This window comes from Pongo pygmaeus, chromosome 16 (assembly GCF_028885625.2).
Source record: "Pongo pygmaeus isolate AG05252 chromosome 16, NHGRI_mPonPyg2-v2.0_pri, whole genome shotgun sequence".
In the NCBI taxonomy this organism is placed as follows: domain Eukaryota; kingdom Metazoa; phylum Chordata; class Mammalia; order Primates; family Hominidae; genus Pongo; species Pongo pygmaeus.
Window position 1 is genome coordinate 81,630,869 of NC_072389.2, and position 14,006 is coordinate 81,644,874.

At 40.1% G+C, this 14,006-nt stretch overlaps 1 protein-coding gene across 3 annotated transcripts in view; it reads left to right on the plus strand.

Moving 5' to 3' along the window:
* FBXO22 (F-box protein 22) overlaps positions 1–14,006 on the plus strand; it is a 39,081-nt gene that overhangs the window by 17,055 nt on the left and 8,020 nt on the right. For 2 of the 3 annotated variants that reach the window (XR_008494044.2, XM_054450079.2), the window contains exons 6-7: positions 9,688–9,853; positions 12,499–12,844. Coding sequence is in view for 2 of the 3 variants with exons in the window: in XM_054450079.2 (XP_054306054.1) it covers positions 9,688–9,853; positions 12,499–12,844 (512 nt within the window). In the remaining variant the exon portion in view is untranslated. Of the gene's footprint in view, positions 1–9,687; positions 9,854–12,498; positions 13,911–14,006 lie in introns of those variants that run through there. The other variant, XM_054450078.2, reaches the window with a different exon arrangement.

Below are 14,006 nucleotides of genomic sequence, written 5' to 3' on the forward strand. Positions count from 1 at the left end.
AGCTAACAAAGTTCAGCAAACTAGGTCTTTTTCCGAGTTGGTCAGGTGGTTAGCAAATAGTAGGTCTGAAACTCAAAGGAACGGCTGTGGTCAGACATGTTGGTTTGAGAGCCATTTGCGTGTTGCCTGGCAGTCCGTCTGTAAAAGCATCAAGTGTCATTGAAGGCCTTGGAGTAAGCCAGTCCAGGGCAACTTAGCGCAGATTCTGGAAAGATTTATGGCAGCAAATTTAGTACAAGGAAGGAAGAAGATGATCAATGTGTTGATGTTTACGAGATGACTATCTATATTCAATTGGCTCATAATGTAGAACTCCTACATTAATTTTATTCAGGCTGGTATGGTGGCTCATGCCTGCAATTTCAGTACTTTGGGAAGCTGAGGCGGGAGGATCGCTTGAGCCCGGGAGTTCGAGACCAGCCTGGACAATATAGTGAGACCTCACCTCTACAAAAAAACTAAAAAACTAGCCAAACATGGTGGCACGCACCTGTAGTCCCAGCTACTTAGGAGGCTGAGGTGGGAGGATTGCTTGAGCCCAAGAGGCGGAGGTTGCCGTGAACTGAAGTCACGCCACTCTACTGCAGCCTGGGTGACAGAGTGAGACCCTGTCTCAAAAATAAATAAATAAATAAAAATTTATTCAGCATGTTAAAGGTGTCATAACTGGATGCAGATTCTGTCTCAGCAGCATTCCAGAAAAGGTATGAAGAATACTTATACAGTCATGTGTTGCTTAATGATGGGGATGAATTCTGAGAAATGCATCTTTAGGCAATGTTGTTGTTGTGTGAATGTCATAGTACTTACACAGACCTAGATGTTACAGCGTACTATATGTGTAGGCTGTACAGTGTGGCCTATTGCCCCTAGACTACAAACATGGACAGCATGTTACTATACTGAATACTGTAGGCAATTGTAACACAATGGTAAGTATTGGTGCATCTGAACATATCTAAACATTAAAAAGGTACAGTAAAAACATGGTATGAAAGACAGTATACCTCTATAGGGCACTTAACATGAATGGGACTTGCAAGACTAGAAGTTGGTCTGGGGTGAGTCAGTGAGTGACGAGTGAATGTGAAGGCCTAGCTCTGTATACTACTGTATAGTTTATAAACACTGTATGCTTAGGCTACATTAAATTAATTAAAACATTTTTGTTCGGCCGGGCACAGTGGCTTATGCCTGTAATCCCAGCAGTTTGGGAGGTCCGAGGTAGGTGGATCCCTTGCGGTCAGGAATTTGAGACCAGCCTGGTCAACATGGTGAAACCCCATCTCTACTAAAAATACAAAAATTAGCCGGGCATAGTGGTGTGCGCCTATAGTCCCAGTACTGTAGGCTGAGGCAGGAGAATCACTTGAACCTGGGAGGCAGAGGTTGTAGTAAGCCAAGATCACACCACTGCACTCTAGCCTGGGCGACAGCGAGACTCTATCTCAAAAAAATAAAATAAAATAAAATTGTTCTTTAATAATAAATTAACTTTAGCTAGACAAAAAAAAAAAATTCCATTTATATCCTTATTCTGTAAGCTTTTTTCCACCTTTAATTTTTTTTTTTTTTTTTTTTTTACTTTTTAAGCTTTTTGTTAAAAGCTAAAACACAGTCACACACATTAGTCTAGGCCTATACAGAGTCAAGATAATCAATATCACTGTCTTCCACCTCCACATCTCATCCCACTGGAAGGTCTTCGGGGCAGTAATATGCATGGAGCTGTCATTTCCTATGACAGCAGTGCCTCCTTCTGGAATACCTCCTGAAGGACCTGCCTGAGGCTGTTTTACAGTTAACTTTTTTTTTTTTTTAATAAGGAGGGGTAACCTCTAAAATTACAATTAAAAGTGTAGGATAGTAAATCATAAGCCAGTAACATAGTCATTCATTGTCATTGTCAAGTATGCATTGTACATGATTGTATGTGCTATACTTTTAGACGACTGGCACTGCAATAGGCTTGTTTACAACACCATCACCACAGACATTTGAATAATGCGTTGTGCTACACATTAGGCAGTAGGAATTTTGTAGCTCTGTTAATCTTCTGGCACCACTGTTGCATATGCTTACTGTGCATGTCACCACGCCTGGCTGTCCTTGACCAAAGTGTTATGTGGTGCTTGACTGTATAATCATAACCCAAGTGAGTATGTGAGGTGTTCTGTGAGAGCAGAATGGGTAGATTGCTGTAGGGGTTCTGCCAGTGGGAGGGATCAAGGAGGCTTCCTGAAGCAGGTGGTATTTAAGCCCTTGAAGGATGGGAAGGAAGCATATGAGAGATATGGATGAGTAATATCACTGGCCGAAGGAATACAGAAACACAGGCACAGAGCCAGGAAATCCCAGAGCATGTTGGAGAAATAGTAATCATTTTGCAAGCAAAGGTTATGTGCAGGGAAGTCATGGGAACAAAGGGTGGGGGGCAATCAGGCCAGGCTAAAGAGTCTGGGCTTAGCTCCTGTACATAGTAAATGGTAGCTGTTACTCAGATGTCATGGAGCAGAGGTGAATGTGGCCCTCCTGTGTGGGGAAACACTGGAAGCAGGAGACCACTTTAGAGTCCAGGCAAGAAATAACACTAGAGCATGAGGAGTAGGGAATGAATTGGAGGAAATGAACAAATGATTAGATGTGAAAGAGAAGGGAAGCCTCAGTAACTACTTTTGAGTTTTGATCCTAGGAGACGGGGGTGATGGTGGTACAGAGACCAGAAATAGGAACACTGGGACAGGAGGAGCGGGATTGGGAGAAGAAATTGGGAAAAATCAAACCCCATTAGAGATGCTTGTTTTGGCTTTTGATTCAGTGCTGCTGCTAAAGGTCATATGGCCAAACCTTTTGTGTGCCGCCTTTTTTGTCCAGAGAGGTGACATAGCTGTTTCCTGGGCAGTACTCTGTTCTCTGTCCACCCGAGCATCCTGGGAATCTTTGATGAGGCCCTGATATGTGGCACTGGTTGAAGCCAGGACCCTAGTTTTGTCAGTTTATAAGAAAGAGCCAAAATCTTGAGCAGCAGAAACCCTTTTGTGATAAAATTGTTATATTTGTTAGATCATATTTGCATTGTAGGGCCAAGTATAGGAATGAGAAAACTGGAAGCAAAAACAACCCCAGAATTATTGTGCTCTGTGAAGCTTTCTTATAGGTGTCCTTTCCTGAGTTGCTTGATGTCAGCAGTTTTGGCTTATTCCAAGGCATTATTTTCTTCTGGAAATGGAAGCTTTGCCCAGCTTAAAATGGCCACCTTCATTCTTTCACTTGCTATCTTGTGTCCTGATTTTAGGTAGAGTTGGCCTTCCATATCCACGGGTTCTGCATTCATGGATTCAGCTAACCACAGATCAAAAATATTTGAGGGAAGTGCAGCAAGAAGCCAGGTTTCTAAACACAGGAGTGGCATAATTTTATAGATCTTTTGAAAATACCACTCTTGCTATGATGTGGTGATCATTTTGGAGTACAAGAGTGGATGCAGGATTAGCTTGATTTAGCCATTCAGTAGTGTATATATATTTCAAAACACCATGTTGTACATGATAAATATATGCCTTTTAAATTTTTCAGTTAAAATAATTTTTTTTTAAAAAGTAGATGCAGGAGAAACAGACTGTTGTGGTTAAGGAAAGAGGAGATGGCAGCTTCGAGCAGGGAAGTGGTGAGTGGAGTTGAGAAGTGAATGGATTCAAGATGAAGTTTGGGGCTGAATGGACAGGATGTGGTGACTGATGAGATGTTGGGTGTTGAGAATGAGGGAGGTGACAGCGATGTCATGCAGGTGTGTGGCTAGCGCAGCTGTATAGTACCATTGACTAAGGTGAAGAAGACTTGAAGGTGCAGGTTGGAGGATCAGATTATCAGTTCTGTTTTGAACATGTTTGGAATTTGAGATGGAGATATTGATTATAGACTGTTGGATATATTGGCCTGGAGCTCTAGAGAATGGTCTAAAGGAAAGATATTAATTTGGGAATCATCAGGTGATTAATGGTGATTGAAGCAAAAGGAACTGGCTTCAGTGATTTGAGGAGGCGGACCGGGGAGGAGGCTCAGTAGTGCATGTTGATTGTCCAGGGTTGGTACTGCTGTAATATTATTTTGACATCCCTCCCTTCTGCTAATGCAAAGGCTTTATTGAGACTATTCAGTAAGGATCTCCTTGAGCCATTTCTTAGCTTTTGTTTTAAACACTTCATTTGTACAGTCTTACATGGGATGTCAACATAAAAATAAAGCAGGTAAAAGCAGAGCCTCTAGGTTGAAGGGTGAAGGGAGCATGTTAGGCCTTGAACTGAGGTTGCTTATTCTCCTCCACCTACACTGGAGGCATCTTTGGAACGCTTTGCCCACCAAAGCACAGTCTGAAAGCCCCAGCTGCAACGGAGGGGAGAGAAGCTTCCCTCCCTGGCAGTGCTCATGCACTTCTTCCTCTAAACCTTCATGTAATCCAGGGAAGGGGCTCTAGACTCAGAGCAGTGCCTGGCAGCTCTACCTGTCTGTACCACAGACAGGAGAGCTTGAGAAAGCAGCCCTAGCATTGCCGAGCATTGGCAAGATGGGCTTCAGCTTGAGAGCCAGAGCCTCTTTGCTCCTTTGAGAATGCTTGAGGTGGTTAGTTACATAGCAAACAGTTGACTCACACCTGGGATCCTCCCTCTCTTTTCCTTTTACAAATATCCTTCTGACTTTCTTCTAGGTGAAGCACAAACCTGTAACATTGCCTTTTGGGGCACAGTGATTTTCTGGATTTCAGTTTTATTTGCGGAGAGTCCCATTAGAAAAGCTTTCCTGTTGATTTTTACATTTTAGGGTCAAGAGAGGAAGTTCTGAAGAATTCAGTTGCCTTTGCTCTTTGAAGGAGAGGATTGGAAGTGTCCTGTGTTTTCCATAGCTCAGTAGGCACAGTTCTTTCTGGCAGCCAGTTCTGGGGTGTGTATTTAATTTTACTTTGGTCTGGTCTGATTTAGGTTCTGTAATATGGATATAATTTGCATGTTAAATGTGAATTTTGAAAGTATTGAATCCTCACAGACTTTTTAGGAGTAAAATAGTACGTAACAGGTTGTTACAGGCATTAAATAAGTTAATTTCTATAACGTACTTAGAACAGTGCTCTGTACTAGTGTTTGTTGTGAGACTGGTGATCTGGTGATCTAGCTTGTAGATTGTTCAGGTTCTTTCTGCTCCCTGCTTTTTGATCCTTTAACTACTCATCTTGAATTCTGCCAGCCACCAAGAGGGGTAAAAATAGAACTTTAATGACTTATCAGATTCCAAAAAAGTTTGAAGAAGAACAAAGTTTTAAAATTATCTGAGGATATCATAGAGAGTCTTGAGGGGTCATAGGCAGTACCAGGTGTGAAGCAGAGAGAATCAGTGCTGAAGCTCAAGGGATTGAACTTGTTCCGCCTTCGAAGTTGCCCAGCCCTTGAGAAAGCAGAAGTGACAAGAAGCTAGTGTTAAAAAAAAAAAAAAAAAGCGATGCTGACATCTATTCAAGACAGTGAGGCAGACTTTATTTGGGAGACCACTGTGATGGGGTTTACACTAGGGGAGAGAGATCAGGCTGAACTCCAAATGCACCAACCACAAGTGGGGATTTATAGCCAAGGAGGAGGGTAGGGGCTTGGTGGATGAAAAATTCCTAAGAGGATGGGGTAATTCTTTGCTAAATTTACCTAACAAGATTATTACTGGAAAGAACAGTTTCATACTATTCCAAGACCAAAGACATCTCTTGGTGGACAACTGCAGTAGTTAACTTGATTATAGTTGCCAATCCTACATGGTAGGTCAATTTATTCTGTTACCTAAGGTTACATTTTGTAACCAGCTTATCATCTTGAAAGGTTCACCAGGAGGTTACACTGTTTAAAGTGGCTTATAAATACTTTTCTGGAATTGTTTTTAATGGTTGTGGTAAGCTCCTGCTAATGTATCAACTTTTAGAAAATTCTAGAATAAAATCTGTAGTCACATTCTATGGCGGGTGGCCCAGAACATTGGGTCCTTGATGATCCTTTACCTGTGAATTGGGGGGAACCCAGAACCTTTCAGGAAAAATTGGCATTGCTCCTTACCTCATATTTTAGGCCTTTGAATTTTGAGTGTCAAGGAGTTGGAGTTGTACCTTCCCTCTGTTATTTACCGGTAGCACCAGGTAGTCTGTTGGTTAAATACAGAGCCATCTGCTCTATCAGGCAGCCAGCCTTGGCTAAGGTGGATTTGTTCTCTAAGCTGGGGTAGGGGAAAGTGATTCTACTTTCTAGGGTTGTGTATTAGGAGGGGGAAGTGTTCCATTAGCTGAGAACCAACCCACTAGAGAAGATGTTGAAAGAACACCGCTGGAGACCAAGATGGTGTTAACTGGAATGTGTGACTGAGGCAACAATCTCAGTCATTTAAGGTTTACTGAGCCAGAGGTTGAGGGCGTATCTGGGAAAAACACTAGTCACAAACGAGTGGGAGTGGCCATGTACTCTGAAGAGGTTTCCAATACATGTTTTTAAAGGAGAGAAGGAAGGATGGGCAAGGATAGCCGTGAGGTGAATGGTTACATTCCTGTGAGACTTTAGTTAGTGCTCAGTAAATCTACACTTTACATAAGATAAGGTGAACCTTTTGAAGAAAGGAAGAACCAGTTATGCAGATGTCTCAGAGTAGGTGGGTGAATTACTGATCTCTTGTTTTTGTGCACCATCTGGGAAGATAAGCTTGTAATGGACATTATCAGTGTGGAATTGAACAGATTGCAGACCTAAAGTTACAAATGACATGTCCTTGTGTTATGGGAGGATGTACATCTTAAAGGTTTTGAGGCCAGCAAAGATTTTCCTTATGAATGATTTGTGGGAGCAGTCATCTGGAGATGCCTAAAGCCTTTTGCCTTTCCTGGTGGGGTGGTGGGGGGGTGTGTGAGGGGGTAGGTCTGGCTAATGTATGATGCTCTGACACAGGGTTGTGAAGCAGCAATATTAATTTGGAGGGAGGATGGTGCTTCGCTTGATTCAGCCTCTAGGCTTAACTTTCCCTTTGGCATAAGGAGTTTGGAGGTCCTGAGATTTTTTTAAAATTTTCCTTTACATTGGGTATGTGTTTGTTAAATGAATGGGAGTGGTTGCCTTTAGAATATTCAGGTAGGATGTTTAGCGGACAGTTGTGAAAGAGCATCTAGAGCTTAGAAAACAGTAGGAAAGGTTGAGATTTAGAAGTCATGAGGTTTCTAAAAGCTAAAGCCCTGAGTGTCAGGAGATGTGGGTTTTAATGTAGAGTCTGTCATATTGTCCTGGGGTGGTAGTCACTTCTCTGGCATTGGCAGTCCTTGTTTGTAAAATAAAACTCTAGACTTGATCTCACAGGCCTCTCCCAACTCTGAAACTTTGTTCTAAAGAAGAAAATATATTCTCTCAAAATTTCGTGGGCTAGTCTATAGGAGAAAAAAGACCCTTTAGCAATGGTTTGGGGTATATGATGTCATGAAAGTAATATTCTTTTTACTGTCCAAGTCAGTAATTTACCGTGTAGAGAATTGGAAATGGACCAGAGACAGTTTCCCAGAATAGGTCATTATTTGGTGCTAGTAATTGGTCATTCATGCATCTGCATACCCTTTGTTTCCTTAAGTAACTCTCCTTTCTGATAACCACCTTAGGTTTGTCAAGGTGGAAGTCATGTGGTCAAATCAAATGGAAACACAAGTGTGTTAGGTATTAGATTCATTTTCCTGTCCCCAAAGCACCCCTGTTTGGTAATGCTGGCAGAAGACATACATGCGGCCAACAATCATATGAAAAAAAGCTCCACATCACTGATCGTTAGAGAGATGCAAATCAAAACCACAATGAGATTCCATCCCACACTAGGCAGAATGGCCATTAAAAAGTAAAAAAATAACAGATGCTGGCGAGTTTGTGGAGAAAAAGGAACACTTATACACTGTCGGTGGGAGTGTAAATTAGTTCAGCCATTGTGGAAGATAGTGTGATGATTCCTCAAAGACCTAAAGACAGAAATACCATTTGACCCAGCAGTCCTATTACTGGGTGTATATTCAAAGGAATATAAATTATTCTATTATAAAGACACATGCACATGTATGTTCATTGCAGCACTATTCACAGTAGCAAAGACATGGAATCAACCTGAATGCCCATCAGTGATAAACTGGATAAAGAAAATGTGGTACATATACACCATGGAATACTATGCAGCCATAAAAAAGAATGAGATCATGTCCTTTGCAGGGACATGGATGGAGCTGGAGGCCATTATCATTAGCAAACTAACAGAAACAGAAAACCAAATACTGCATGTTCTCATTTATAAGTGGGAGCTAAATGATGAGAACACATTGACACAAAGAGGGGCACAACAGACACTAGGGCCTACCAGAGGGTGGAAGGTGTGAGGAAGGAGAGGATCACAAAAAATAACTAATGGAGAATGGGCTTATTACCTGCGTGATGAAATAATCTGCACAACAAACCCCCATGACACACGTTTGCCTATGGAACAAACCTGAACATGTATCCCTGAACTTAAAAAAAAAAAAAATCAAATTGATAGTCTATAAACAAGCTGCCAGTGAAACCTGGGAGCTGTGGGCAGAGCGAGTAGGCTGTCTCTGTTACACTCTGCCACCTCCTAGTGGTAGCAGCTTTCAGTTCCTGTGTCACAGAATTGAACATTTTCCTGCTTTGCAAGGTCAAAGGCTAATTCGCCTTTACTCTCACCTGCTTCCCTGGAGGAGGTGAATAAAGCCTGTATTTCAGTGATGTGGTAGTTTCTTAGGTTGCTGTAACAAAGTACCCCAAATTTGGTGGCATAAAATGAGAAATTTATTCTGCACAGTTCAGGAGGCCAGAAGTCTGAAACTGAGATGGCAGTAGGGGTAGTGCTACCTTGGGAGGCTGTAGGAGAGAGTCTGTTGTTTTTCTCTTCTTGCTGCTCCAGTTTCTGCTTCTGTGGTCACACTGCCTTTTCTTCTCTGTCTATCCTTTGTATATCTTTCATTATGAGGCACTGCCATTGGATTTAGAGCCCACCTGGATAAACCAGATGAGTTAATCTCAAGATCCTTACTAACATAGTGAGACCCCATCTCTACCAAAAAAAAAAAAAATTAATTGAAAAAAGATCCTTTTTCCAAATAAGCTCACATGCATAGGTTCCAGAGGTTTGATGTGGATATACCTTTGGCATGGGCAGGGGGCACTGTTCACCACACTATAAGTGGTTAGCGCCTTTTCTCTCCTTTAAAAAATAAAAAATCTGTAAATTCTCACTGCTGCTAGCACAGCTCTGTGTAAACCAGTGTTTTTTTTTTGTTCCCTACTGGGAGTCAGCTTGCACCTTGGTCCACCAAGGGTTGCTGCTCAGTACATAGCTGCTTCGTTATTTGTGTTGATTGTATTATTTATTAACACAAATAGCCATTTAATTTTTTTAATGGAAAAAATAAGATTTTGCATAATGTTTGTAAAAAATTGAAAACTTGATACAGAGATTGAAGAGGATATAAAATAAAAAATAAAAAATGGAAAATTTGATAGCTTAAGCCACTAAATTGCCCTTAAGGAGGAGTGCAAGTCATTAACAGTAACATTTCATTTTGCAGCATGTATAAAATAATTTCTGTTTTAAGGCTGTCTTTAACTGTTGCTCTTCATTTCTCTGCAGGTCTTTTAGATAACCCTGAACTTCGTGTGGTCCTTGTCTTTGGTTATAATTGCTGTAAGGTGGGAGCCAGTAATTATCTGCAGCAAGTAGTCAGCACTTTCAGTGATATGAATATCATCTTGGCTGGAGGCCAGGTGGACAACCTGTCATCACTGACTTCTGAAAAGTATGTCTTGTATGCTTCTGATTTCCTCTGCAAATGAAGGGAAATGGTCTCAGGTTTTGTCACTTTGGGGTTAACAATTTAAAAAACATGTTTAAAGAATTATTAAGATAATAGTTCATTCCATTTTGTAGTAGACATTGGCTAAGGGGCTTACTGAACATAATTCTGCTTACGGTTGAATAATTACGTTTTTATATATATTGTCCTTCAAGAACTTCTTAGTTGGAGTCACATTCTCCTTAAAATTTGACATTGCCTGTTGATCTTTCCTTTGACAGATGTGGTACTCTGTGTGACCTCAATGTGTCACCTCCTCTCTAGTTTCCTCCTTTAAAGGAAACACATGGTTAGAGTGTATCTTTATGGCAAAACTTCTCAGAGCTTCCAATATGCCCAGTGCTGTGGAAATCTGGAAGGAGAATAGCATTACCTGTGACAGTTCCCAAATCTGTTTGGTCACAAAACCTTTTTTTCCACAGAACGTCTTGCAAGTCCTACTGGTTTTTGGAAATTCTGTATTAGATCTTTTGAAAGGCTTTTTCAAGCTCAAAAATAGTGGATCTTTTTTGTTACTAAGGCTTTTGCTTTCAAAGATAAAAATATTTGCTCTTCTGTCTTGGGAGCCATTACTTACTTTCCATCTTGAATGAAAATACGTATCATTTTGAGTTTGAAACAATTAGGTGGACATAAATATCATTTGTTTCCAGCAGGAAAATCAGACCCTACCCCACCCTCAATGCTTGTAAACACTAGTATTTGTTTCCACTCTGTTTAATATTTGCATCCTAGAGTGGTAACATGGGGACAGACTGTTGCAGATCAGTATCTATAAGAATAATGTAAGTCATCCTAGTTATAGTCTCTCTTCTGGTAGTCTCTATGAGCTAGATCTGGGAAAATAGCTAAAGTTGAGGTCTCTGGACTGCCAGGGAGGAGGAAGAGAGGAAGGCCAAGTACATTGAATCCCAGGCAGGATATCAAACACTGGATTTTGTGCATACATATGCTGAATTCTTGGTGGCTATCTAAGTTATTTCCCCTCTTGCCTAATTTTTCCTGTGTCTTTGCTGTTAACTTAAATTGTGTACTGATAGGGCAATGGTGATTCAACATACAGTTTACCTTTGAAATGCAGATACCTCACTCAGACTTATAACATCTGAGGCGCTAGCTTGTTAGTGTAGCTATTTGTATATCATCTACTTTTTATACCTAATATGAGAAACACCCCCCACCCCAATCATTACTCTTCACATGACCCATTAATTTTAATGTGGTCTTCATACTCTGTCAGCAGTTAAGAGAAACCTTTGAGTAAATGAGGGCTCCATTTTGATAAAGTCCAGATAACCCAACTGACCCAGTGCCCCAAAAGGAAGGTGTATAATTCTTTGAGGCAAGATTGACAATGTATATTAACAATTCTGTACCAAAGAGGAAATGTGATAAAGTTTTAAGAGCAGCAGAGGACTTAAGAAGATGGATTTTGCCCCTCACAAACTTGTTTTACTACTAGCTAGCCTTATTACCTTAGTCACTTAACCTTTTTGTGTCTTAGTTTCTCACTAATCCAGTGAATCTTGCCCATTTTATAGATTCAGATGTTGGAAGCATGATAGAATACTTGTTTATCCCCTAGTGGATGTTCACTATATTATGCTTTATAACTTTTATCAATGTTGTATTTTCTTTTGTAAGGATAAAATATTTCATTTTTTAAAAAAACCAGATGAATACAAACAAAAACAAAGCATGAGTTTTTACCATCAAATTAAGCTGAACTCTAGACTCAAAGCAATAAACAAGACAAAAAATAACATAATCATATTTTCTAGTGGACTAGACATAAAGCTAAAACTTCTGGAGTTAATAGGTTTTTAAAATTATCCTCTAAGACTGAGTGCAGTGGCTCATGCCTGTAATCCCAGAACTTTGGGAGGCTGAGGCAGGAGGATTGCTTGAGCCCAGGAGTTTGAGACCAGTCTGAACAACATAGTGAGACCCTATCTCTACAAAATGTTTACAAATTAGCCAGGTGTGGTGGCATGTATCTGTAACCCCAGCTACTTGAGAGACTCAGGCAGGAGCATTGCTTTATCCCAGGAGTTTGAGGCTGCAGTGAGCTATGATTGTGCCACTGCACTTCAGCCTAGCTAACAGAGAACCCTATCTCTAAAATAAAATCACCCTCCGTTATTATATTTTTAATACACATCTTTCAGAATTTGACAGCTGAAGTGAGGGGGAAGAGATGTTAATGTAAACAATAGCAGAAGGCTTCGTTTAGTGGATATCTTTGTGTATATTAATAAAATTATAACATTCCTTTTAAGGAAGTCGGAAAGGTAAGGAAACTGTACCTTCTAATAACCAAATATGGGTTTCAGAAATCATTATGGATGTGCATTGCCCCTTTGTATTTGTGACTGAAAAAAATGGTGGCTTCTCTTGATCTGCCTTGTGCATTTTTTATATATTAATTTTAATAGTTTGATTTTTTACCCATCTGTGAGGGTGAGCCTCAGATTAACCATAGGCTGCTAAAGGCAGCAGCCTCCCATCAGTGAATCAGGAGGATTTTGCTTCTATACTTAAAAATTTTAATGTTTCATGAGATATTGCCACTTTTCTGAATTTTCCAGGAACCCTCTGGATATTGATGCCTCAGGTGTGGTTGGACTGTCATTTAGTGGACACCGAATCCAGAGTGCCACTGTGCTCCTCAACGAGGACGTCAGTGATGAGAAGACTGCTGAGGCTGCGATGCAGCGCCTCAAAGCGGCCAACATTCCAGAGCAGAACACCATTGGCTTCATGTTTGCATGCGTTGGCAGGGGCTTTCAGTATTACAGAGCCAAAGGGAATGTTGAGGCTGATGCGTTTAGAAAGTTTTTTCCTAGTGTTCCCTTATTCGGCTTCTTTGGAAATGGAGAAATTGGATGTGATCGGATAGTCACTGGGAACTTTATATTGAGGAAATGTAATGAGGTAAAAGATGATGATCTGTTTCATAGCTATACAACAATAATGGCACTCATACATCTGGGGTCATCTAAATAATAATTAAAGTGGCTTTCATAATATGTAACTTTTGGGTTCTGCCTTTTTCAGAAAATGGAAACTTGGGCTATGTGTATTTCAAACAAAAATAACTTTAGATATATCTTTTTTGTAGCTTTGATTGATGCTCTAAGATCACATGAGGGTAGTTTTTAATATATTAGATGAAGGACAACTTTGGACATAACACTGACTAGGAGTTGAGAGCTTTTGCATCAGGCAGAAGCAAACTGATTATAGTTGTGTTGCACCAGATCATGTAGCTGCTGTGTAACATGACCTTAAATAGTCTTCCTGCATAGGAAGAGCAAAAGGGGATTCATCAATAGGATATAGATTTAAGACATTCCCTGACTACCCCTTGCATTGTTAGGTGATGTCTTTTAGCAGAATCATGAAGACCTTTTTTCTCCCTTAATAAAGGAGAAAAATATACTGATGGCTTGAGAAATTTTTCTCTGCCTTTCAGTTTTATGAATTTTTTCAGAAGTAACAGTATTATTACTTTTTACTTATTTGATAAAGAACTATTTTTGTTTTGGTCAGATAAATTGACAAGACTAATCAGTATTTTACTATAAGTAAAGCATTTTTCTTTTTTCCTTAAAAATAATTTTTTTTCACCCAGGTCTAAATAGCTTAACTGGTAGACCAGAGTATTACATCATCTTATTTTGGTTTTATACCAATAAAACATAGCTTGGAACTCATTCAGGTAATGTTTTGCATTTCATTGCTTTTGGATGAACAAAGGAGGTAAACTAATCCTTTATAAACGAAAACCCAGAATAGTTGGTATGTCAGCTAGTCATTCCTGTCATATTCCCAGTAGAATGATTTTCAAGTTTGAATTTCTATACAAGTATCTAAATAAGAGATGTGCAGAGAGCACCAATTTTCCCTCAATATCCATTCTTTCCTTTTCACATAATGATAGAACCTTTGATTTTTCAATTGGGTATGCCTCCTAGAATAAAGACTACATTTCCCAGTCTCCTGTGCAGGTATGACTGTGTTCTGGATAATGGAATGTGAGGGGAAATGATTTGTGTCCTTAAAATGGCATGACCATTTATTTGCCCCTTTCTCC